Source organism: Argentina silus (assembly GCF_951799395.1).
Source record: "Argentina silus genome assembly, chromosome: X".
In the NCBI taxonomy this organism is placed as follows: domain Eukaryota; kingdom Metazoa; phylum Chordata; class Actinopteri; order Argentiniformes; family Argentinidae; genus Argentina; species Argentina silus.
The window spans coordinates 25,674,130-25,701,016 of record NC_139653.1 but is presented as its reverse complement, the minus strand read 5'-3'; the positions used below and the strand labels follow the sequence as shown (position 1 = coordinate 25,701,016).

Sequence of the window (26,887 nt, the reverse complement as noted above, 5' to 3'; positions counted from 1 at the left end):
GTGGGGGGGTGGAGGGTTGCTCCCTGCGCTGTAGTAACCCTTTGTGTGCATATATACACTCACTGAACACTTTATTAGGAACACCTGTATACCTTCTCATGGTGGAGGTGATGTAATGGTGTGGGGAATGTTTTCTTGGCACACTTTGGGCCAGTTAACACCAATCAATCATCGCCACAGCCACAGCCATCTCTTCATGGCCACAATTTACCCATCTTCTAATGGCTACTTCCAGCATGATGATGCACCATGTCACAAAGCAAAAGTCGTCTCAAACTGGTTTCATGAACATGACAATGAGTTCAGTGTTCTTCAGTGGCCTTCCCAGTCACCGGATCTGAATCCAATAGAAGACCTTTCGGATGTGGTTGAACACATTGTGGTCGTGCACTGTCACAGCTTGACAGTGCACCTGAAAAATCTGCAGGAATTGCGTGATTTGAGGCTTTGAGAGAATTGAGGCTGTTTTGAGAGCAAAGGGAGGCCCTACCCAATATTAGTATGGTGTTCCTAATAAAGTGTTTCGTGAGTGTATATGAACAGTATTGACCCCTCTCCCTCTTCTCTCTTTAGGTAAATCTAATGTGACAGACTCTGTGTTGGAGGTGGTAGCCTATGAGGCCAGGAGGCTGTTCAGAGACAGACTGGTGTCCTTTAAAGACCTCCATGCTTTCGACAACATCCTCTCATCAGTCATACGAGGGGACTGGGGCTCTGATGCACTTGACAACATGACAGGTAAGACACTTAAGACATCTTCCTCCCCCTGCTGTGTGTGTGTGTGTGTTTGTGTGTGTATGTGTTTGACTGTGTATATAACGTGTTATTATCCCTCTCTCCTGTAGATGGGTTCTATGTGACCTGGGGTGCATGTGAGGGGGGTGTGATGGTGCCTGGTCAGTCCCTGCCGCCCCATGGTAAACCTGTAGGCCACCTCAACTCAGCTGACCTACAGCAGGTCATACACAAGGTCAGAGCAAGAACAACATCCCTGTGTGTGTGTGTGTGTGTGTGTGTGTATAATAACTGTGTTTATGTCTCTCTCTGTCAGGGAGTGGTCATGTACAGTCGAGATAACCGTGAGTTGGACCTGCTGTTGTTTTGGGAGGTGTGTGACTTTGTGTCTCGTGTGGACCGCGTGTTGAGTCGCCCCGGAGGGTCTCTGCTACTGGCCGGCCGTAGCGGGGTGGGCCGACGCACTGCGACCTGCCTGGTCTCACACATGCATGGATACACACTCTGCACACCCAAGATCTGCCGAGGATACACACTCAAACACTTCAACAACGACCTAAAGAATGTAAGAACACTGAGCCCATCTGCCTGCCTGCTTCTATTCTGTCCAGCTTGATTTTTAACTCCTTATCTTTGTTTCTCACTCTCCTTGCTTTTCCCTTTTTCTTTATCTCTCCCCTCCCCTAGGGGCTTGGGTTCATAACAAGTGATTAGTGTTTCCTGCTGTGGTGTAGTAAATCATATCTGTGTGTGTGTGTGTGTGTGTGTGTGTGTGTGTGTGTGTGTGTGTGTGTGTGTGTGTGTGTGTGTGTGTGTGTGTGTGTGTGTGTGTGTGTGTGTGTGTGTGTGTGTGTGTGTAGGTGATGCTGCTAGCTGGTGTGGAGGGCCAGCAGGTGGTGCTGTTGCTGGAGGATTACCAGTTTGTCCACCCAGCCTTCCTGGAGATGGTCAACAGCCTGCTCTCCTCAGGTCAGTCCCTACTGTTTAATGGCTATCCTAAATAGTCTCTCAAACCAGACATGTTGCCTCCTACGAATTGCATATGCTCCCGGCTACCATCTGTGAGACTGTTGTTTTTCGTGTTCCATAGATTGAAGGGGAGGGATATGGACGTGCAGGAATTATTCCTCTGAGCCTCCTCCTCTGATTGCTCCATTTCATTCTGAACCCCACCTACCCAAACTCCTGATTTGTCAGGACAGTATCTGTCTGTAGAAGACCCTCCTCCGAAAGATTTTTGGTGTAGCTGTTACAGATGACTTAAAACTATGTCCTAAAGGCCTGCATAGAGGAACACTGAGCTGATCTCTGTGTGTGTGTGTGTGTGTGTGTGTGTGTGTGTTTTAGTCTGTCTGCTCTCCTGTGTGTTGAAGTCTTGCTTAGGGGGAAACATGTCAGATATGATGGTTACAGATGGAGAGAAAGCTGTTTGTTCTAGGCATGGGCAAATAGCTAATGTTCTCTACTATGTGTGTATTGTAGGTGAGGTTCCTGGTCTGTACTCCCCAGAGGAGCTTGAGCCACTTCTCTCCTCCCTCAAAGATCCTGCATCCCAGGATGGATTCACTGGACCTCTCTTCAACTACTTCTCCTACCGTTAGTACAGTATAACACTCTCCTCTCTTCTCTTCTCTTCTCTTCTCTTCTCTTCTCCTCTCCTCTCTTTCTCCCCTCCCCTCCCCTCTTCTCTCCTCTCCTCCTGATGCTGCAGTGGCTGTGTATTGCTGCATGATCTAATCTAATCAATACATCTCTGTCCCCTGAGTTCCTCTGACTAAACTACTGACTCCCAAACTCTCTGTCACTCAGCTGGGGGCTAAAGGCTTTAGAGGGTGAACAGTATTACACTCAACTATGTTTTTTACACCATTTTCCATGCTCTCTCTCTCCCTCTCTCTCAGGGATTCAGCAGAACTTACATATAGTGTTGATCATGGATTGCACCAACTCTAACTTCACCATTGACTGTGAGAGTAACCCTGCTCTCTACCGCAAGTGTTCTGTCCAGTGGATGGAGGGATGGTCCGAGAGCAGCATGAAGAAGGTGAGAGGAGAGGAGAGGAGGGGAGGGGTGGAGAGGAGAGGAGAGGAGAGGAGAGGGGGGATGCATTTTCTTCCAGCCTGGAACTATAATATATGCCATTTAGCTGACGCTTTTATCCAAATTGACGTACATTGCAATGAGTGCATACATTTTTCAGTATATATGGTCCGAGTGGGAATCAAACCCACAACCTAAGCGTTGTTAGTACCATGCTCTACCGACTGAGCCGTAGAGGACCATGAACTATAACACTTGGTTCAGTCATACAGCTAATCATCAATAACTTTTTATCAGCTGAATCAGATACTGCTCCAGAGGATAGTTTTCAGTAGATTATTTCTGACCAGTGGATCTTTTGACTATGTGTTTCCTCTCCTGTTAGATTCCAGAGCTGATATTGGCTAAGATGGATGGAGAAGGGGAGAAAAGTGGACTAGATAAAGGCAACAAGAGGAAGAACTCTGGTAGGATGAAACATGTGTGTGTTTAATCAAAAAGGAATTTATTTGACCAATGGGTTGAATAATATGTAGATAAGCAAATTATCCAAACCGCATGTCACTATCACAATTCGTTCAAAAGTTATTGGAGTGTGTACCCTTGAAGAATGGACCAAATTGGGGTGGCTAAATCAATGGAGGCCAGAAAAAAAAGTTGTCAAAAATCAGGAAAATAGCATTCCAACTAATGTGTGCTAGGCTACTACTGTAACTCGCACAGGCTGCCCTTCTTGTTGAACTTGCCATCTATTAGGTTACGTAATCAGGCTTTTTTGATAAAGTGTTAATGATAATGAGGTTATAGAAATACCCCACTGAACAATTCACAACATTAATTGTTTTGGTAAAATGTATTTTAGAACATTAGGAAGTGAAATTTCATCACCAAAGCGCGTTTTCGCTTACTCTGGGCAGAGTGGGTGGACACCCTACACTCCACTCTACGTCCTGCAGAGCCTCTCTGCTATACTGTAAATCCTTCTGTATAGTCAGTCACAATCATGGAACTGATTTGGCCATTCTTTGTCAAGCATTCTCTGATAAAAGTCTTTACGAGTTTGTGCTTGAAATTTGATTATTCAGTCAAACATTCATTTGTTACTCTCTCCTGAATGTGTCCTCTCTCTCTCTCACTCTCCCTCTCTCCCTCCTTCCCTCCCTCCAGCGTCGGGGCAGGCTGATCTCTGTCGCTGCTTCTTGATGGTCCATGAGTCGTGTCGAGAGTATGGAGCCACGCCCAGTCAGTACATGGCCTTCCTCCATGTCTATACGTCTATCTACAGCAGCAAACAGAGTCAGCTCACACTCCGACAACAGCATCTGCAGGTACACACCCACACCGCCCCCCCCCCCCCCCCCCCAAACCCCCCCCAACCCTCCAAAGTGTCTGTAAAATATGATTGGCTGTGCCACTCTCCAGGCAGGTGTATCTAAGCTGAACGAGGCCAAGGCATTGGTTGATGAGTTGAAGAGGCGGGCTGCGGAGCAGAGCACACTGCTGAGAACCAAACAACAAGAGGCAGACTCAGCATTGCAAGAGATCACTACATCTATGCAGGTGTGTGTGTGTGTGTGTGTGTGTGTGTGTGTGTGTGTGTGTGTGTGTGTGTGTGTGTGTGTGTATGTGTGTGTGTGTGTGTGTGTGTGTGTATGGAGTGTGCATGCCAAGTCTCTCATTTCATTAATTCTCAGTCGCACATCTCTTATTCTGCGGTGGTCATTCCTGTCTGTTTCTCCAAGGCTGTTACTACAGAGCAGATTCTAAAGACAGCTCCTCAGACACACACACACACAAACATTTGTCTGCTCTGCATTAGTCTCCAAAATGGCTATGGCGTGTCTGTACTGTTTCTCTGCCGTATATTGATGTGGCAATGATAGATGAGGACAGTGGCCCAACAGGGAGTCACATCTCCTTCAGGCTGTCTCTCCTCAACTCCAACTTTAACTTCATTTGTCAGCTCAGTGAGTTTGGGGAGTGATAATTAGGGGGTAGTTGAGTCCCTTTGGGGAGGAACAACTATGTCCTGTGGTGCTGCAGGGTGGGGTGACAATAAATAGGGGTGAAGAAGACAGGGAAATGAGGAAGACGGGGAGATGGACCGGAGAGGAGGGAAGGGAAGAGTGTTGCTACTGCTGATGGGACCCGTCAGCACTTTCTCTCTCCTCCCAAATGGGAATCCACTCCTCCATTATACTGTATAATACTGGTTCACTAGCCCCTCCACTTCATCCATCCTTCCACATCCATGAATGCTACACAACTAGGACCAAACCCAGGTCTCCTGCTCGCCAAACACCCACCATAGCACACTAAACTAAAGCCTAGGCATTAACTCAGGAGTGAACGGATGGGTAGGGGCATAGGGAAGAGGGTAGAAGCAAAATTAGAACTGTGCCCTGGGCAATCAGCATCAGAATCTGTGGAGATCAATCACTAATGATTGGTAACTGGCCATTACTTTTCTGTTTCAGAATGCCAGTGATCAGAAGACTGAAATGGAGAAGATCAAAGGTAAAATTGCTCAGGAGGTGTCTAAGATAGAAGAGAGGAAGGGGAAGATAGACGATGAACTGAAAGAAGTACAGGTGAGAGGAACCCAATGACTGTAAAAGAATGAACACATTGAAATCTGATGTCACCCGATTCATTTCAATGGTAGTACCTCGCGTCGCTAATCCGCCAATGAAATGCGTACTTCCTCCTCGCCAACATGCTCAGTCGCTCTCGTCTTGAACAACACAAAAAGAACATATGAGCCAAGGCAGCCCTGGTCAGGTCTCTGCCGATCGAGTATGTGCACTGGGTTAACCAACACGAGAAGCACACACGAAAACACCTCAGCCCTCAGCCAGCAACCAATGCCAGCAACAGAGCGAAACAGACACAGCACATTATTCAGCTGATATAACAATACCAGCTATAGAAGTTGGCTTTTTTCAGCCAAGTCTAAAGCACATATAGATAAACTGCTGTTACGTTAATGAGTAATTATCACAATTATTGATCCTATTTATTTTGTTCTCACATTTAATCATTACCCTATTAGGATACCCATAGTATAATTTATTCAGATTCTTTGCAAATGCTTTTTTTTTATTTAAGACAAAACACTTTATCTGTGTAGCTGTATATACCAAGCCATTTCAGCCAGGATATTTCATATTATTTCATCATCATCCAGCCAATATACGCCTTCCCTAATATATCACATGCCAAGATTATTGATCTCAACTGATCTGGTCCCTCAGCTCTATCAAGCATTGTTATGAATAAGATATAACATTTCTTTATTTTTATGTTCTGAAGCTGTGATGTCTAAATGTTAATGCAAATAACACATAAGTAAAATAACAGACTACTTTTGCTACAGAAGCCTAGTTATAAAAGAACTGTAGCCTAATGATTTTATATTTACAGTTAGGTCCATATATATTTGGACTCTGGCACAGTTTTTGTTATTTTAGCTGTTTACCAAAACATATTAAAGTTACAGTTATATAATGAATATGGGGAATATGGAATAAAGTGCAGACTCTCAGCTTTAATTTGAGGGTATTCACATCCAAATTGGAGGAAGGGTTTAGGAATTACAGCTCTTTTATGTGTAGCCCCCTCTTTTTCAAGGGACCAAAAGTAATTGGACAATTGACTCAAAAGCAGTTTCATGGACAGGTGTGGGCTATTCCTTTGTTATTTCTTTATCAGTTAAGCAGGTAAAAGGTCTGAGTTGATTCCAAGTGTGGCATTTGCATTTGGAAGCTGTTGCTGTGAACGCTCTCAATGCAAGTGAAACAGGCCATCCTTAGGCTGCAAAAACAAAAAAATCCATCAGAGACATAGCGGCGACATTAGGAGTGGCCAAATCAACAGTCTGGTACATTCTGAGAAAAAAATAATGCACTGGTGAGCTCAGCAACACAAAAAGGCCTGGACGTCCACGGAAGACAACAGTAGTGGATGATCGCAGGATCCTTCACATGGTAAAGAAAAACCCCTTCACAACATCCAGCCAAGTGAAGAACACTCCCCAGGAGGTAGGCATATCATTATCCAAGTCTACCATAAAGAGAAGACTTCACAAGAGCAAATACAGAGGGTTCACCACAAGGTGAAAACCATTCATAAGCCTCAAGAATAGAAAGGCCAGATTAGACTTTGCCAAAAAACATCTAAAAAAGCCAACCTATTTCTGGTACAGTATTCTTTGGACAGAGGAAACTAAGATCAACCTCTACCAGAATGAAGGGAAGAAAAAAGTATGGAGAAGGCTTGGAACTGCTCATGGTCCGAAGCATAGCACATCATCTATAAAACACGGTGGAGGCAGTGTGATGGCATGGGCATGCATGGCTTCCAATGGCACTGGGTCACTAGTGTTTATTAATGATTTGACAGAAGACAGAAGCAAGTGTTTAGGGATATACTGTCTTCTCAGATTCTGCCAAATTCAGCAAAGTTGATTGGACGGCGCTTCACAGTACAGATGGACAATGACCCAAAACATACTGTGAAAGCAACCCAGGAGTTTTTTAAGGCAAAGAAGAGGAATATTCTGCAATGGCCGAGTCAATCACCTGATCTCAACCCGATCGAGCATGCATTTCACTTGCTGAAGACAAAACTAAAGGCAGAAAGACCCACGAACAAACAACAACTGAAGACAGCTGCAGTAAAGGCCTGGCAAAGCATCACAAAGGAGGAAACCCAGCATTTGGTGATGTCCATGGGTTCCAGACTTCAGGCAGTCATTACCTGCAAATGATTCTTGACAAAGTATTAAAAATGAACATTTTATGTATGATTATGTTAATATGTCCAATTACATTTGAGCCCCTGAAAATGGGGGACTGTGTATAAAAATGGTTGCAATTTCTAAACGTTTCATACAATATTTTTGTTCAACCCCTTGAATTAAAGCTGAAAGTCTACACTTCAATTGCATCTCGATTGTTTCATTTCAAATCCATTGTGGTGGCGTACAGAGCCAAAATTATGAAAATTGTGTCACTGTCCAAATATTTCCGGACCTAACTGTATTTGATAAAACAACAGCTACAGGTCTATAGGTTTGCATTAGTTTGATCCAATGTCAATGGCACATTTTTGTTAGGCTTACCATCTTGCATGATCTTGCAGTAGCAAGTTAGAACCATTTTGGAGAACATACAAAATTATTAGGCTACATGTACTGGCCTATACTGCACAGAGAATCTAATATAATGTACTGTAGCCCAATAGTTGCAGCTGTCTCTTATCAGTTTTCCACATTGCTCACACATTCTCTGCGCTTACCCTGGCTGGCTTCCCTGGCTGGCATAGGCACTGTAAGAAAATAAAGCACAGTAGCAGTCTGAAAAAGTATACAAATCATTTACATCTCCAAGTCATACCAACCTGTATGTTAATTGTTTTAATAGTTCTTGTCACACTTAACTTACCATCACAGGACGTTGTGAAAACCAGTTCCAAATGGTTGGTCTGATTAGCATGTCTCCTAACAGTCTAAATCTTATAAAAGTAAGAGGAATGCTTCAGTCGTACGATCTGGGCTAAAAAAACAATTCCAATGGCCAAGGCATATTTGTATATTTAAAAGTAATTGTAGAACATGAAAGTTTTGTGGCATGCCCTCGAGATGGCCGATTGATCCCCTGGAGGAACAAGACCACTGTATCACCATACTGTACACACACACACACACACACACACACACACACACACACACACACACACACCTGACCTCTGTTGAATCTCTTTTTCTAGCCCCTGGTAGATGAGGCGAAGCGTGCTGTAGGGAACATCAAGCCAGAGTCTCTGTCTGAGATCCGCTCCCTGCGGATGCCTCCTGACGTCATAAGAGACATACTTGAGGGAGTACTACGACTGATGGGCATCTTTGACACCTCCTGGGTCAGCATGAAGAGGTGAGAGACGGGTGAGAGGGACTGAGAGTGGGAGAGAGTGTGAGGGACGGAAGGAAAGAAACAGAGAGAGAGGTAGGGTGAAGGATGGATAAGTGAAGGGAACAGAGCGAAAGAGTTAAAAAGTCAAAAAAGGAAGGAAGAAACTGAGAAGATGTAGACAGTTTAGAAATGCTGTTGTGTTTATCTTTCTGAAGTGATGACAATAGGATAATAAGACAAACTCTACTGGGCCTTTTTTTTTATTTTGCAGACAGTGTGTTTGTAGTTCATCCTGTGTTCAACAGCTCATTTAATCATTCGTAAGAAAAACGCATATAACTGGCAGCCAACGTAGAGGAAGTCCCTAAGAAAAACTAATCTGCCTTGATGATGAGTTGTGTGAATTGAGTGAGCGTGGCCTGCTCTGAGCAGTGCTCACAAGGGTGTGAGTGTGTGAGAGAGAGAGAGAGTGTGAATAACTGAATATGAGTAATAAACTGGTTGTTTTGTCACTGTTTGGTCTTAATTAGAATTAGAAGAGTATTACTCCAATAACTTCAGGCTTGAATTAGCTCTTTCATTACCAGATTTAAAGCTTGCGTCTCTCTTCTTTGTCTCTCCATCTCTGTCTTTCTCCACTCTCTTCCCCTAGTTTCCTCGCTAAGAGAGGGGTGAGGGAGGACATTGCTACATTTGAAGTGAGGAACATCACTCATGAGATCCGCCAGAGTGTGGAGGAAGTACTGCACAGGAACAAGGCCTCCTTTGACCCCAAGGTCAGTTACTCTAGCAGCTAGCTAGTTAGTAGTGACTTGTAGTAGCCAGCTAGGTCTACTATCTACTGCTAAAGGTGAGCAGTAACCCAGTGACACTCAATCCTGGTCCTGGAGAGTACTAGGGTGGAACAAAAACCAGGACTCACTGCGGCTCTCCATGACCAGGATTAGGTATCACTGACACCTGCATAAGTAGAAAACTGCATACTCTTGAAACATTGTATAAGTATTCTCCTATATTTTAACATGGTGATTTATGTGCCCTTCATCTGCGAAATCTATCTTGAGACCTGTTGTTATTATTGTCTCTCGAATCAGAATGCAAAGCGTGCGAGTGCTGCAGCAGCTCCCCTAGCTGCCTGGGTAAAGGCCAACGTTCAATACTCACATGTACTGGAGAAGATACAACCTCTGGAGAGAGAACAGACAGGACTACTAGAGTAAGTCCACACGCATGCATGTACGCAGGTAGACACACACACACACACACACACACACACACACACACACACACACACACACACACACACACACACACACACACACACACACACATACACACACAAGTTACTCAATTTACCAGTCTGACAAAGTTGATGTTCAGTATGTGTGTCTTTGTGTGTGTAGGAACTTGAGGAAGACAGAGAGTCGTAAGACTAAACTGGAGGAGCAGCTGAACTCAGTCGGCGAGAAAGTGAATGAGCTGAAAGAGAAGTAGGCATCCCTCTATCCACCATTATCTCTCCTTACTCAGACTGAGTAAATGTAACTGAAATACCTCTTGGCCCTGGTCTCCCTCCCACCCCCCCCCCTCTTTATCTCTCTCAAGGTTTCAGTGTCGTACCACAGAGGCTGCTAAGCTGGAGGCTGAGGTCAGTAAGGCTCAGGAGACCATTCAGGCAGCAGAGCAGCTCATCAACCAACTGGACGGGGAACACACACGTTGGAACGCACAGGTTTGTGTGTGTGTGTGTGTGTGTGTGTGTGTGTGTGTGTGCGTGTGTGTTAGATTAGGGGGGATGTGTCCTGCTGTGTCTGTCCCTCCTGGCTGTTTTTACTCCCCTCTCCAGCGTCTGTCTGCTCCTTAATTAAAACACTCAATCTCCCACTGTCTCCCTCAGACACACACACACACACGCACACACACACACTTTCCCCCTTTAGGCCCACATTAAAGACTGCTTTACCTGCTACTCACGTACTCATACACACACACACACACACACACACACACACACACACACACACACACACACACACTCACACTCACACACACACCTTCCCTCACTCACAGACTCTGCTCCTTGTGTAGTCCTATGTGTGTGCGAGTGGGTTTAGTATCCAAAATGATCTTGCTGGCAACAAGCCAGGTTCCGATATTACACACACACACACACACACACACACACACACACACACACACACACACACACACACATTGCACTCATACACTGTTTCTGTAGCAGTGATACCTACAGTACAGTATGCTCCAAAAGCTAAGTGGGTGTTTAGGGAATCAGCATGCCTTCTGGGCTGCTCCTGACTTATGAATAGGAGCATATGTATCATCCTGAGTTTAATGTGTGTGTGTGTGTGTGTGTGTGTGTGTGTGTGTGTGTGTTTGCGTGTGTGTCAGGTGGCGGAGATCACTGAGGAGTTGGATACGTTACCTAAGAGAGCGATTATGGCTGCGGCCTTTATCACATACCTGTCTGCTGCCACTGAGGACCGCAGACGACACAGCCTGGAGACATGGATGCAGAGCTCAGGGCTACAGAGTAAGATACACTGAGTTACATTGTAAGCGTAAAACTGATAACAAAGAATGTGAGTGTGTGTTTCCTATTTAATTCTGTCTGTGTGTATGTGTCAGAATTTGACCTGCGATCCTTCCTATGCTCTGAGAGTGAGCAGCTGATCTGGAAGAGTGAAGGCCTGCCCTCAGATGACCTGTCAATGGAGAACGCCCTTGTTATACTACAGGTTAGATTCTCTCTCTCTCTCTCCCTCTCTCTCCTTCTTTCGCCCCCCTCCTTGCATACACCACTCTAATGGGCTGCACTGCACTGGTGGCCGGGTTGAGTTTGTTCTGTGTCACCTCCCAAGCCTCCTTCCCTTCTCTGTTCCTTACCCTCTCTCCACTGTGTATGTTCTATTCATGTGTGTTGTGTCACTGTGTTGTGTGTTGGATTGTGTTTTGTGTTGGGTGTTCCTAGATTGTGTACTGTGTGTGTGTGTGTGTGTGTGTGTGTGTGTGTGTTAGGGCTGTCGTGGCTAAACATCTATAGAGTTCTGATAACTGTATAAAAATCTGAGAATCACAGCTTTCTATCCATGCCAAATTCATGTCTCAGCTCCCAATAATGAATGAGAAAGAGCTGGTTACAGTCTTATTACTGAACACTGATTTGGAGAAATCCACTCACAAAGTTCACTCAGTTTTTTAGGTAAATATTAACGCATTCCACTCGCGGCACAAATAAAGACAGGCATTTTTTGTCAGACATGAAGCAAATCACATTTCACTTGATTTTAGCTAAACTGTAATGCAAGACAATGCTAGCCAGTGAGTTTACAGTTGCTACTGTAAGTAGCTAGCCATCTCTAACTGAAAGCTCTATCCACTTGATAATTTAAGGCATGAAAAGTATATTTACATTATGATTTCACTTTTAAAACGAAGTGAAATGGTTAGAAAACATGTTATTGTGAAATCTGTACAAATCTGTTAAAAGACATTTATTGCGGTTCCACCACAAGCCACGGTGTTGAGCCACTTACATGATGGATGGGGAAGAAATTCCAAACCACGACAGCCCTAGTGCATGTGTGCGTGTGTGTACGTGCTATTGTGTGTGTGTGTGTGTGTGTGTGTGTGTGTGTGTACGTGCTATTGTGTGTGTGTGTGTGTGTGTGTGTGTGTGTGTGTGATAATGTGAAAAATGTATTAATTGTCTCACTGAAAGATGTTGAAGCTGCATTCACTCAACTGTATGACTGAGAATTGCTCGTTTTCCACATGGGTCAAATCATCTGCATATTAACTCATTCATATCACTGTTCATCCCTCTCTCCTGTTTGTCTTTCTTTTGCCATCGCTGCACTAAGATCAATGCACTCAAGTTACGGGTAAGAACTCATCTCTCCATCCATTTCAAACTTCACCCGATCCAGACCATATCAAACACACCAAGGTTCTCTCATCAAGTTTAAATATTTTGACTCAGTCGGCTCAGAATAAATGTTGTTGTACCAGACCTTAGATTGGTCCTCCAATCAACTTCTTTCCTGTTTTGGTCTTAAAGAAAGAGTTGGTGGTGTTTGTTGTGCTGAAGAGTTTTGAGACATTGTAAGCGACAACAACTGATGAATGAATAATAAGCATAATTGCTCCTCACACACACAAACACAGACACAAACACAGACACAGACACAGACACACACTCACACTGTGGCATGAACATCCACATACTCACTGCAATAGAGATGGTGACCATTCAGAGAGAAAGAGGATACTTAGGGATGAGAATGAGGAGGGATAGAGAAAGATAAACAGGGTGTGTGGGATGGAGAGTGAGACAGGGTTTGACACCGTGAAATAGAGGGATAGATTAATAAATGGAGAGAGATTTAATTCCTTTGTCTGGTTGCTCTGGTGTCAGAGTTTGTGTTCTATATGGCTCTTAAGGCAGACTGGGAGTGACACTCTGGTCAATTGTTGTGACAGATGGGAGAGAGGACTGGGCTTCTCAAAGAGAATGTAAAAAGAAAGAATACCCACACACACACTCAAAATGTTGTTATACTTTAGCAATGATTCATCCAATATGGCTCTGTGTCGACCTCAAAGCTCCTTGTCTGACAAAAGAGGAGTCACCAGACAGTCTTTTTACTGATGTCTTAATGCTTCTCTCTCTCTCCCTCTCTCTCTCTCTCTCTCTCTCTCTCCCCCCCCTCTCTCTCCCTCTCTCTCTCTCTCCCCCCCTCTCTCTCTCTCTCATTCTCAGAGTGTTGCGTGCCCATTCCTCATCGACCCCTCCTCCCGTGCCACAGAATGGCTCCATACACACTTGAAGGAACACCGCCTAGAGGTCATCAACCAACAGGTACTCCAGTCAATCACTTACACACATGTCCAGAAGCAGAACATCAGTCACTCAGCACAGATACTCAGATCACTCATAATGATGTTCCTTATAATAGTATTCCCTTCCATTAATTACCATGTTCCAGGACTCTAACTTCATCACTTGTCTGGAGCTGGCCGTGCGTTTCGGGAAGACTCTCATTATCCAGGAGATGGATGGAGTGGAGCCAGTACTATACCCACTACTGAGGAGAGATCTGATAGCTCAGGGTGGGTTTACACACACACACACACACACACACACACACACACACACACACACACACACACACACACACACACACACACACACACACACACACACACACACTGAGTGTTAGTGTTAGTCCTTAAAGTTACATTATAGAACTTTTAACCTATAGGGGAGCTTTTGAACTAGGTGGGTCCCCTAAATAACAGAAATATATAACAGAAATAACCTTACCATGAGCAAAAGCTTATTTTGCAAAAGTTTGTTAGCCTTATTCGAAGGACTGTGTAAGAAATGTATGAACCATAGAGTGGACATTCAAGCGAAAATGTTATGTAAAGACGTTCTGTATGGCATCTTTAATGGAGTTAACATCTGACACACAGATTCACAGAATAATTTGTCAGTCATCACCCAGCGCAGTAGATCAGGGGGTCTCCTATAGACGGAGCCCTGTGGGGAAAAGAGGCTGGAGTAACTCTCTTCCTGTGATAATCTGATCCCCTTTCACACCAGGCATTATTTGTATGGCTCTGGGTGGGTGGCCCCATCTCGCTGCCAACATGGGCTAGGAGGGGGGAGAGAAATGGCTAGGGTGGGAGGAGAGAGGGTACTAGATATGGCTGTGATGTTCATTTTATAACCGTGTAACTGACGGTTATGGGTCTTGACCATGCTAATAAATAAACAACCGTTTTAATAAATTAATTTACAAACAAATGTAGGATTCAACATTATTTTCAAGTAGATATCATTTACCCAATAGCAGTAGTGTAAAGATTATGAACAACTGTTATGATACCTTCCATCTATCTATCAAACTCTCTCCATCTCCTCTCTTTAACACACGCTCTCTCCCTCAAAATACGCTCCATTCTGATCAGCCCTAGTACTAGATCAGCCCTAGTACTAGATCAGCCCTAGTACTAGATCAGCCCTAGTACTAGATCAGCCCTAGTACTAGATCAGCCCTAGTACTAGAGTCTTGTACTGTGGGTCCTGCTGTTTAATTCCTCTGTGATGTCACTCCAAGTATAGGACATGCTTGTTTTCTCAGTGTGTTCTCTGTGTCCATTGCTCCCAGAGAGCAGGCATGCATGTGTCAGATGCGTAATCTGCATAGTCACTGTGGACGTGTTTCTGCGTCAAGCATTTTTCTGCAGTTTCACACACTCAAGCCAGAACCATAGGATATGCTATCATTTCCAAAGCCGCACCTGACAGAAATATATTGACTTATTATATTTAGTTTGTAAAGAACACAATATATTTGCAAAACAAAATAATAATAACTAGAAAGAAGAAACTTTGTTGCCTTGCAAAGTCTTATTTTGGTAGTGGAAAACGTTTAAAGATTGTTTGAACGATAGTTAGATCGATAGATAGATTGATTGATTTGCTGGGTAATAATAGGATGGGCCAGTACAATATGGTCAGAAGGTAGCATATAGGCAAATAGATGAGAGAAGGTGTAAGATACCGAGTGGCAGGAAAGTGTTTAAGTTGGCAAAGCACTGGACAGGAGGGTTGAGGACAGTTGCAACTAGTCTTTTATTTTTATACAGGTGGAGGCTATTTACAGTGCCCAGAGTCCAAAAATAAGAAAATACAAAAATTATCAACTTCACTGAATGCATAAAAATAACAAAAGGGAAAACTGAACCCTTGCACTGAGATGGCTCGGAGGCAGCCCAGCCTGCTCTGAAGGCAGCCACACACTGACTGGCCATCCCTGGTCCATCAAGCTCTTATACCATTTTCAATTGGAACGCTCCACAACAATGAATCTACTTTACAAGTCATGTTACATGAATATTCTATTAATCAATTAATCAATAAACATCCTTCTCACATGCTTCTCTCCTCAAATCGACCATTGATGAGGATTGCTAGCTATCAATTTCCATCAATCTCCTGCTGAAGCACCAATCTATTTCTATTGCTTCTTTTTTAATACACAGATTTTTTTAGAAGTTTACGATTTTTGATGCCTGATTAATCCCTAGAGTGGAAATGTTCCATGTCAACATTCAATTACATTTATGACTTCCAGTAACTAATTACAATGACCTGAGATATGAACTAATGACGAGTTTGAGTGTAAATAGCTTGAAAGGTGTAAGAGCAGTGGTGGTTAAAAAATGTCATCTTTTGGTTCCCATAGACCTCCATGTTAAAAAGTGTACTTTCAAGTTTGAATAGTTAAAGTTGGATTAGTGTAAATACTTTTAGGAGGCGTCCAGTTGGAAGAAAATGAATAATAATACGTATGAGCAAGCCCATTAATAAGTATGAGCAAAAACAATAGTTACACTTGTTGTAGCTCATTATGTAAACATGGTCAATAGACCTATATGCATTTGAATACACATAATGTTTGCAGACACAGTACTATTGTCATCCACCAACACCCCTATAAAAAACTAAAAATATATTTTATAAGAAACAACTCAACACAAGTTCTTAGTTGAGCCTCTTGGAAGGCTTCTGTTACCAAATAAAACAATCGAGAAGGCTTCTCTTTGCAGAAGCTTCTGCTCTCTGTTGCTTCCACGCTTCAAGGGGCTCACTGTTTCTAGCCCCTGAAATCTGAGGGTGCAAATGTCTTGCCAAAGATGAATTTATGACGCTATCTGTATTTAATGCTTTTATGCTCCAATATACTTGTCTTTAATCCTCTCTTCTTCTTTTCTACGTAACACAGCCCACAATGGCATTTAAATAAGTAAACAACACATTTTGTAGTGCAGGTTATTCTCCCATTTACTTTTAAGTTTTTTTCCTGTATGAGGGTGGGAAAACATCACCCTTTATCAGGGCGTTACACTGTATGCACCGTGAACAAGGAACATTTCCACTGGGGATGAACAAAAGGTATCTGCCCTTAAATATGTTACATACTGTTATCGAAGGGTTCTCTTTGCAGGACTTATTTGGATTAAGGTGGGTCTCTCTTTTAAGGCTACGTGCCTTTAATAAAGAAGCTTTAGCAAGTCCTTATAATATGCTTTAGCTATGAATTGGTCACACAAATTGGCCACTTGTTGCTCAAACACTGTGTCAGTGTTTTAGCCAGCTCTGGTGCATGAGCAGAATAACACTGACACAGTGTTTGAGCAACAAGCAGCCAATTTGTGTGACCAATTCATAGCTAAAGCATATTATATATATACATAGCTGAAAAGTCACCACTGTGTGTACAGGGGGCATGCTCTCACAGAACATTTTACAGATGAAATAGATCTAATTGTGTATGTTTTAAGAACATACTGAAGACACTGTCCATTATGGAGTGAATAAAAACATTTAGCGGACTCAATGCTGGAGGAGGGGGGTGGGTCAGTGATTTATACTGATACAACGGTCTCTCTTTTCAAAAGGAGTGTTTCATGTGTCGGTAATGGGCAGCAAATTACAATATAGGGCCGGAGTGTGGGAAGGTGAGCAAATTGGTGAGCAAATTGGAACCTTTCTGTTCACCTACATTTTTCCCTGTTTTGTTTAATGTATTATAATTGTATAGCCTATTGCATGAAATGCATTTGTAATGGGCCACATTGTGTCCTGTTTAATTCATGGATTATATGAATAAATAATATAATTATGCCACAAAGCCTAATGATTACAAACGCATTTCATTAAGTCTTGATGTTTAGAAACCGCACAGAAAAGGCTACAGTCATTACCAAGATGTAATGGCTGGAGTACTTAGGCAGAGGACGCAAATGCACGACTCGGAGACAAAACTTCCAATAGAATCCAATAGATTTGAATAGAATAGTCTTTACTTTAAATAAAGGTACGGTAGTATCAGAGACCGTTGTATCAGTTCTCAGTCCTCAGTCAACGGGTAGGCAGATAATCCAGGAAGGGGGTAGGCAAGGCAGGGTTCGGTACACAGGTAGGCAGTTCAAAAAAGGCAGGCAGATAATCCGATAAGGGGAAGGCAAAAAGGCAAAGTCAAAAACCCACTCGGAGATTAAAAACCAGGAATACTTATTACAAGAAAATGCTGGGACATATGACACAAAGGTACAGAGACGAACTGGCACAGAGACAGGGGAACACACAGACTAAATACACAGGGAAGGATGATGAGTAAGAGGTGAAGCTAATCAGGCCGGGGTCGACAATCACACAGGCGGGGAAAAACACGAGAGCAGGTGGTGAAGTGTCGGAAACGAGAGACAAGGTGAGGAACACAAAACAGGAAACAAAAAATGAATAACATGAAACAAAGACAAACATAAACTAGGAAACAGGACGAGACGTTACACAAGACACTCAAGTTATTCATAACCCTAACCCTAACCCTTTATTTCATTCAAGGTCTGTGTTTCCATTGTTTGTAGCCTAATTGCTGCGTCTCCCAGAGATCCACTCATTGTCTGTATGGTGGCTTGTTAGTTCTAGTAGCCTGCTATTGAAAATGTCCATCCATAATAGTATTGCTCCTTATCGCTACTGCTCTGGAGAGTTTGTTGTCGACTCATATAGTAACACCCGCTCCACATCAAGGATTAGTCATAGAGAACAGCTTCGGTATATCACGAATACATTTAGACTTTTTGTTAAAAAACATGGAACCAATTAAAAGATTTAGTGGGTTATAAGAACAAACTGCCAAAGACTAGGAATGTAAAGCCATAATGCAAGCGCTTAACATTCTATTTTATTTCTATAAACGTATTCCCTCTATGGAATGGGTCTGTAATGGGTAGCGACTAACCTACAATGTTAAAAGCCTTCCTCACATCGGCTGTGTTGATTGCTAGCGCATTGTCCTCACAAGCAGTGAGAGCCTAGATGGGGGGCTCCGTGTTGTTGCCGTCGAACCGAGCATAGAAGTTATTGAGCTCGTCAGGTAGTGCAGCTTCGATACTCAAGCTGTCAGCTTTCTGTTTGTAGTCTGTAATCGTCTGTAGTCCACGCCACATACCTCTCGCATCAGCGCCCTGGTGTTTTGAACTTGCCTCTGTAACTTTTTTTCGCAGCCTTGATGGCCTTACACAGTTTGCCTCTGGATTTCTTGTCTTTGGTGAAATCATTAAATGTGTTGGTCCGTGGTTTTAACAGAGGCTTCTGGTTAGGGCATGTCCGAACAGTGACAGTGGGAATACAGTCACCGACGCATTTGCTAATGTATCTGGCGGCTTGTAACTGTTCCGCAAAGGAGTGTAACAATGGTCGAGAATGTTATTGCCTTGTGTGGGACAGGAGATGTGTTGGTGATAACCAGGCAGGAGGCTATTCAGTTTAGCCTGATTTCATGTCCCCAGTCACAATGAAAGCGGCATCAGGATGTGCCGTTTTCTGCCCGTTAATTATCCTGTACAGTTCTTTCAGTGCAGTTTTAGTATTGGCTTGGGGGGGTGTATACACAGTGCTAATGGTAACGGATGAGAATTCTCGTAGCAAATAGAAGGGTCTGCAATCTAGACACATAAAGCAATGGTGAAATAAATGATCAAATAACATAGCCCGGAAGTTTAATAGCCTACTACTATAGTGCATAACAAGATATAGTGCAAAGCATCCAGAAAAAATGTCAGTTTTGCACACAGGGCTTGTTGACTCTTGGTCCATTTTTATTTTATTCATCAGCAGCCCAAGGACAGTATTATTTGAAAGCAATCAATCAAGGTTTTTTGTAAATCACACAATAACACGTAGACTATGAAATACATTTGAATAGAGGCACAAATGTGGACATTTGCTTTGTTTTACGGACGTGTGCGACATTCCAAACATCAGAGATTAAACATGAGTGGTTATCCACTACAAAGTGGTTGTGTGGTAGGCTATAAAAAAATCCACATCCAGGATTTCCCCCATTTCACCATTTACATTTACATTTAGTCATTTAGCAGACACTTTTATCCAAAGCGACTTACAATAAGTACAACCAAATGGGCTAGGTGGTGAAAACCTGGGTCGTTAGACTGTTGTTAACAAATGGTTGGGGGAATGTGAACATTGCAAAACACGTTTTGCACACTATGCTCGATGCACTTCATAGGCATCTCTGTCACAGCAATGAAGTAGAGGAATGGGAGAGAGAAAAAAATCTACTTTTCTATTCTATTCTAGTCACAATCCCACTGAAATGCAACATTTTTAAACCTATCTTTTATGAAAATGTTATTCTGTAATCCATAGAATCAAATCAAAGTTTATTTATGTGTATTTATTTAGTTTGCATTATCAAAGCTGACTCACACTTTTTATTCCTGTCAAATGTTGCCTGTAGCATGCTGTGGATGTGAGAGAATATGTGATGACCACAAACAGTATTAGAAGATTTTGAAAAACACAAATTGGTCCCTGTTAAGATAACTTGATATTGAAACAATTTCCTCTCTTTGGCTTTAATAATGTAACATAATGATTACAGGATGAAGTTCGGAATTTTCACATCAGACAGCAGTAAAGATTTTGGGTTTCAGTGGGATTGAGACTGGATAAATAGCCTAGTTGTTATCATGAAAACTGTCATAATAGGGTGCGAACATCCACATTTTCAGCAAGGGCAGCCTTCTCTCGTTCACACAATGTAATAATAATAATAATAATAATAATAATGCATTTATTTTGTATAGGGCTTTTTGAGGGATCGTTTGAAACGATTAGAAAAAATGACCGTCCCCCATCACCCATACAGTATATCCTATTATTAACGTTCAACTCCTGGCTGGCTTGAGAACTTGTAGTTTCAACCTTAAACAATTACAAAAATACATCTCGCTCCAGTCACACTGGATTTTAGGAGTGATATTTTTGGTGACGAACAGGATTACTATTGAGAGGCCGTGTTGGTAAAAAAGACAACCATTATTGACAACTAATTTGGCCACGTCTCTCTTCAATGTCTTCCACAGCAGAGGCGTGTCTTTTTTCCGTATAGCTGACTGGAATGGACATTTTACGATTGCGGACATATACAGTATTCCCCTTGATTTAGCTAATTCCATATTGCTGCAAATACAAACAGCCTTTTGGACTTGCAATGACTACTGAATACATACAGCTGTCAAAACGCAAATTAATACAAATGCGATTTACACAAATCATCAATATAGGCTACAGGGTCCATCTGAGTGTATCCATGTATTTTCTCTGAAATATGTAGAGGGGAAAGGCGGTGTGCAGGGACTGTGGCGCAATGCATAAGGCCTCCTACTGTACAGCACTTCAGCCGTTTGACTGAAGTCTGTGAATAGAGACGTGACATTTGTTGACACAGGTCTGTTTGCTACAATTGTCATAGAGAACTATCACCAGTAGGCTAAATCTCGATTTTCGTTAAAACATGGAACAAATAAAATAATCTAAGGTAATCTTGTTTTGTGCACACTTTTTTTTTTATCATAATGCCATTGCCTATTTGGGAGGAGTGCACCGGCATACAAAAAAATGAACCCCTGGATTTGGACACGCTCTGCTGTATCCCACTCCCATTCTGTCACACTCATTGTAATGGAAAATATTAGCCTCCCCATCAATCATACATCAGCCGTAACTTTGACTGAAGTCTGTGAATAAAGACGAAAAGTGATATTTGTTTCTGACTTTATTATGATAAGTACAACCTTCAAAAAAGTATTTTACACACATCACGTGTCCAATACAGGAAAACATGATTTGTCAGCAGTATTTGAAAACGTGAATAATACCGTAAATAAAGAAATGATCAGATCAAACCAGATTTTTTTATTGATATAAGTGCCGAGTGCCGGCGTCTTGGGCTGAATAAATTTGTCAGATATCCAATACAGGCAAAATGGAAGATGAAGTTAAGCTATGCAAGCTATGATAGACCAACCTTTTATAGCCTACCGAGACTACAGCATGGCCCAAAAATGCAGCGCACAGTGCAGACACATACAGTACTATATGGCACAACAACCATTCTCTTTTCAGACATCCTTCACAGCTCTTATCACCACCTTAAAGTTAAGCTACTGTATACAAGCTAGACCAAACTTTTTAGCCTACAGAGGCTATGATACTGTACAAAACGCAGCGCCTTTGAAACAACTCGTACTGCAAGCTACAGTACAGTACTCCTGGTGGTTGGTTTGCCGAGGTGAATGACCTGAAATAAAACTCACAGATGCTGTCGCGGAACTCCTGCGACATCGTCACACCAGTGGAGACTTTCTAAACTTCTTTAGAAAGCCTACTCTATGTATGAGATTGGGTACGACCACTTCCAGCCGCCGAGTTAGGGCTCCAGCAGTCATTTTATAGTCCATGTCAAGAAGCCTGGCCTGTAGGAGGCACATAACAAGTCGTCTTTATCTTTTTTTTTCAATAGAGAAATGACTGCTAGGATTGTGGAAACATTTTTTTTTCCAGACAGGTCTTAATCATGGTGGGGGGGGGTAATAACTCATTAAACGTTCAGAGAACTCGATGGAAACCCACCCAAACGGGAACCTTTCAGTATCTCGTCCAGAGATATGGGTTATTTTTAAGTTTAACCTTCTTGCATCTAATTTAGTTAACATCATTTATATGTTTCATGTGTTTTTATGAATGTTGAGAATATAGCAATTGTTGCATCAGTCATATAAGCTCATCCAATTCATCTTACATACAAATCCATCTGAACATCCATCAGACAATTTGCTGTATCTCAGGCTGTGAAACTTGCACAGGCATGATTCGCATATTGACAGAGCTGTCTAGCACTTTTAAATACTGGAAAAACACTTGTCTCTCAGTGAAACGGTTCCTCAGATTTTCCTACTTGACTTTGGAGGTCTATGTCTCTCTCCCTGATTGGCACATCAAGTGTTCGTATGTGCACAAGACCTACCCCTAGAACGTCACCTTGACGGCAACTGCTAGGTCAAAGCGTTCTTGTGAGAGCCGATTGTCTGCAATACACACTGTCTAAGTCGAACTTCAGTCACTCTACTAGGAGCATTGGTTGTCATTAGATCGCTGCAGTTAGAGTTTTACGAAGAGTAGGTTTGTCAGATCCTGTTTAAAAAACCCTGGAGTCTCTAGTATTCAGCTCACGGACCCGCGACAATTCTCCCTCGCAACTAGCTGACTTGGGAGGGTCACACACACACACTCTCTTCCTCTGTCAGAGTTGGCAAAGGAATATTTTCTAAAAAGGTATCAAGTGTTTCTGAATTCAATTTAAAACAAGATGTATAAAGATCACTATAATATAACCTAAATGTCTCATTAATCTGGAGAAGATCCATTCTTACACTTTCATCTGTTTTTCTTATTTTAAGAATTGTTCTTTCCTCTGATTCTTTTTTTTATCTGGCAAGCCAACAATTCACCAACCGTTTCACCTTGTTCTACATATTTTTGCTTCGTTTTTTTAATTAATAATTCAATAGCATGGGTATTTATTGAACTATACCATATTTCATTTTTAAGTTATCTATTTGACAGAGGATAAGAGGATCTTTAGTTAGACAATGTTGCCTCTCCAGGTCCTGACATCCGGTATGGTGACTATGAGGTAGTGTAGTGTGGTACTCCATTGGGCCTTTATTTCATTAGTTTATATGTACTAGTTGGCTAAATGGGAAACAGTAACAGTATCCCTATGCTGGCATGTTAAACTTGTAATTTTAATTCTAGATAAGACACTTTACACTTGAACTGGACGGATCTGCACATCAGATTTGATTTAGGGATTCAAGCAGCAACGTTGTGAATTCCTGGGGAAATATTTATGGATTATCTGGCAGACATTCCCCCTGGTAAAGTTTGTAACAAGTGACAATAGCCGAATATGCCTGTCACAAAGTTACGTGTTACAGCCTATGTGCGGGAGCATTTTGAGGGAACTATAATTATGTGGCATATTAATACTGCAGAGTTCCAAGGTGTCGTTGGGTGCTTAGAACACTGGAGGTCTGCATTAAGAAGGATATCCACACTCTTCCAGTCGTTTGAGGAGTTAACTTTTAACAGCTAAGTTTCAGGGGGAATCCTTGCAAAAAAACGATAGGATTCCTTTATTATTGAAGCAATAATGCCAGAGAGGCTGTGATTTATCGTCATGGATAGTGGCAGTTGTTAGGCACGATGCGCAGCAAAATATATTTTTTGGTGATATATTGTATTATGTTTGTGATAGATTGTGGTGGTTTCTGCACTGCGCTGAAAAAATACAAACCTTCAAGGCAACATGACACACAAATTTATGGTGCCATCTAGTGCAAAAGAATGCCTAAATACAACTTCAAACGATGAACTGAAGTGTATTGAAGAAGATATTAGAAATCTGGAGGCCCTTTTCATATCACTGACATTTTTCCCACTCTCACACCCTCTCTCGCTCCATCTCTTGCATGAGTTAGACTCTGTGAAAAGCTAGCTACTCTCAATTTGTGTGTGTGTGTGTGTGTGTGTGTGTGTGTGTGTGTGTGAGAGAGAGAGGCGGGAAGAGAGGTCAGTCACCTTCTTGCTCTGCAGTGCTCTCTGGAACAGGCGCAGGAATGATGCCAGGCTGAAGCAGTACATGTCATTTGTTGATCTTAGACAGGTCTGTTATGACAAAATACATCTTACTGGCACTGTCAGCTAACACAGAGACAGAGACAGAGACAGACAGAGACAGACAGACAGAGAGAGAGATAGCAGTATCAGTAATAGCCCAGACACACACACAAGCGCACACCCACCTTGAGTGTTCGTGCTAAATGGGTTTAACATCTGTAGACAAATGCTAAGCGTGACTAATTAAAGGTGGGGGAATAATATGTATTTATATATGTGCGTGTGTGTTAGATTGGGAGCATTTGAAATTGTCATGTTTGCACAGGAGATTGAACATGGATAGATATGCACATGAATGTTTAATCATATTATTATTTCATGCTACATGTGTTTTTAACACATGCTCATTTGATAGACAAGAGGGAGGGATGGAGAGAGTGGGGGGAAGGGAGCAGAGGAGGCATACTTTATCTGCATTGAAGATAGAGGGACAGAGAGGGGGATGGTTAAAAGGGTTGTTTGTCCACTGGTCAAAGAAGAGGGGGAACAGCATCCATTGGAGAAAGGAAAGAAGAGAGGCAGAAAGAACAAGAGGGGGAGTGAGCAGGATGAACAAAAGCTGCATTGCAGATATATAGAGACAGAGGAGAGGGAGCAAAGAGGAGAGGATAGTGGTAAGGAGAGAGAAGGAGGAGACTTGTGAATATAGAGAGACAGAATAAGAATTGAGTGAGGATAGGAGAGTATAGGAGAGTATATGGGAGTGGAGAGGAAAGGGATGAGGGGTGATTTAGCAGTGTACAGAGCTTAGATGCTATTGTAGTACTCAAGTTATCTTTGCTGTTTGCAAATACTCAGAACAGATACAAATCCAAATAGGCTAAGGGGTTTTGGCACACCTACCACAGAACACACAGCTTCCCCTATAAAGAGAGAGCGCAGTGCTATATTTTGGTATAACATCATCTATCTCTCTCTATCTCTCTCTCTCTCTCTCTCTCTCTCTTTCTCTCTCGCTCTGTCCAGGCCCACGGTACGTGGTTCAGATAGGAGATAAAGTGGTTGATTATAACGAGGATTTCCGACTCTTCCTGGCAACCCGTAACCCCTCCCCCTTCATCCCACCCGATGCCGCATCTGTTGTCACGGAGGTCAACTTCACTACGACGAGAGCAGGACTACGAGGACAGGTAACACACTCTGTACAGAATCCTGCATACACACGATACACCGCAACCCACATGGCCACATATGGGACCCTGACTCAAACCGCATTGATATAGTTAAACCGTGATCACCATGTCAATATTTATATATCTTATACACTCAGGCTCATACACACGCACAGAAACACACACAGTGCCTGACAGGTTTGACAGCCTTTGAGTGTATATCTGAATCTGGTCATCAAGTGTGTGTGTGTGTGTGTGTGTGTGTGTGTGTGTGTGTGTGTGTGTGCCTGTGTGTGTGTGTGTGTGTGCCTGTGTGTGTGAGATAGCTCCTAGCTTTGACTATCCAGCAGGAGAAGCCTGAGTTGGAAACACAGAAGACCCGTCTGCTACAGCAGGAGGAGGACAAGAAGATACAGTTGGCTACACTAGAGGAGTCACTGTTAGAGGTACACACACACACACACACACACACACACACACACACACACACACACACACACATACACACACACACACACAGCTCACCATGCTAGAGGAGTCACTGTTAGAGGTACACACACACACACACACACACACACACATACACACACACACACAGCTCACCATGCTAGAGGAGTCACTGTTAGAGGTACACACACACACACACATAGCTCACCATGCTAGAGGAGTCACCGTTAGAGGTACACACACACACACACATAGCTCACCATGCTAGAGGAGTCACCGTTAGAGGTACACACACACACACACACACACACACACAGCTCACCATGCGAGAGGAGTCATATTACACATGTAGTTATTCTAGAATTGCAGGGACATATTCCGATTTGACATGATTTTCCCACTTGACTACTACTAATTCTTCAGTATGCACAAACTGGCAACATTATAAGTGCATGTACTTAGGAGTGTCAATCTACAGTATGTACATGTGTCCTATAGATTTTGCTTACTAATTCAGCCTCCCTATTTCTTTCTGTTCTTTCTTCTTATTCTCTCTCCCCCTCTTGCTCTCTCTCTCTCACATAGACTCTGGCCACGGCTCAGGGTAATATCCTGGAGAATAAGGAGTTGATCGATTCTCTGAACCAGACCAAGTCGAGCAGCGCTCTCATACAGGACTCACTCAGAGAGTCACACAGGCTACAAGCCTCCCTGGACCAGGTACACACACACACACACACACACACACACACACACACACACACACACACACACACACACACACACACACAAAAAACGCAAGACTATTCATGTATTCAAAACTCTGATACTCAGTGTATATGTAAATAAAAAAGTGTGTGTGTGTGTGTGTGCGTGTGTGTGTGCGTGCGTGTGTTGAAATAATGAATACATTAAATTCTCCTCTAGGGGGCAATGTCACACCAGCCCTGACTGATTTCTTCCCATTCACCTCTATCCCTCTTTCTCTTTCTCA

General features: G+C 42.7%; 1 protein-coding gene across 1 annotated transcript in view; it reads left to right on the top strand.

Annotated features, from left to right (window-relative positions):
* Positions 1 to 26,887, top strand: part of dync2h1 (dynein cytoplasmic 2 heavy chain 1) — a gene marked incomplete at its 5' end in the record, with an annotated part of 120,887 nt that overhangs the window by 35,303 nt on the left and 58,697 nt on the right. Inside the window, 23 exons of the mRNA XM_083695873.1 lie at positions 574 to 738; positions 846 to 970; positions 1,052 to 1,300; positions 1,596 to 1,704; positions 2,218 to 2,331; positions 2,637 to 2,779; positions 3,162 to 3,243; positions 3,944 to 4,104; positions 4,199 to 4,336; positions 5,254 to 5,367; positions 8,546 to 8,706; positions 9,338 to 9,461; positions 9,780 to 9,901; positions 10,089 to 10,175; positions 10,291 to 10,417; positions 11,098 to 11,239; positions 11,335 to 11,444; positions 12,570 to 12,590; positions 13,469 to 13,567; positions 13,695 to 13,818; positions 25,301 to 25,464; positions 25,773 to 25,892; positions 26,479 to 26,613. Coding sequence (XP_083551999.1) covers positions 574 to 738; positions 846 to 970; positions 1,052 to 1,300; positions 1,596 to 1,704; positions 2,218 to 2,331; positions 2,637 to 2,779; positions 3,162 to 3,243; positions 3,944 to 4,104; positions 4,199 to 4,336; positions 5,254 to 5,367; positions 8,546 to 8,706; positions 9,338 to 9,461; positions 9,780 to 9,901; positions 10,089 to 10,175; positions 10,291 to 10,417; positions 11,098 to 11,239; positions 11,335 to 11,444; positions 12,570 to 12,590; positions 13,469 to 13,567; positions 13,695 to 13,818; positions 25,301 to 25,464; positions 25,773 to 25,892; positions 26,479 to 26,613 — 2,936 coding nt within the window. The remainder of the gene's footprint in view (positions 1 to 573; positions 739 to 845; positions 971 to 1,051; positions 1,301 to 1,595; positions 1,705 to 2,217; positions 2,332 to 2,636; positions 2,780 to 3,161; positions 3,244 to 3,943; positions 4,105 to 4,198; positions 4,337 to 5,253; positions 5,368 to 8,545; positions 8,707 to 9,337; positions 9,462 to 9,779; positions 9,902 to 10,088; positions 10,176 to 10,290; positions 10,418 to 11,097; positions 11,240 to 11,334; positions 11,445 to 12,569; positions 12,591 to 13,468; positions 13,568 to 13,694; positions 13,819 to 25,300; positions 25,465 to 25,772; positions 25,893 to 26,478; positions 26,614 to 26,887) is intronic.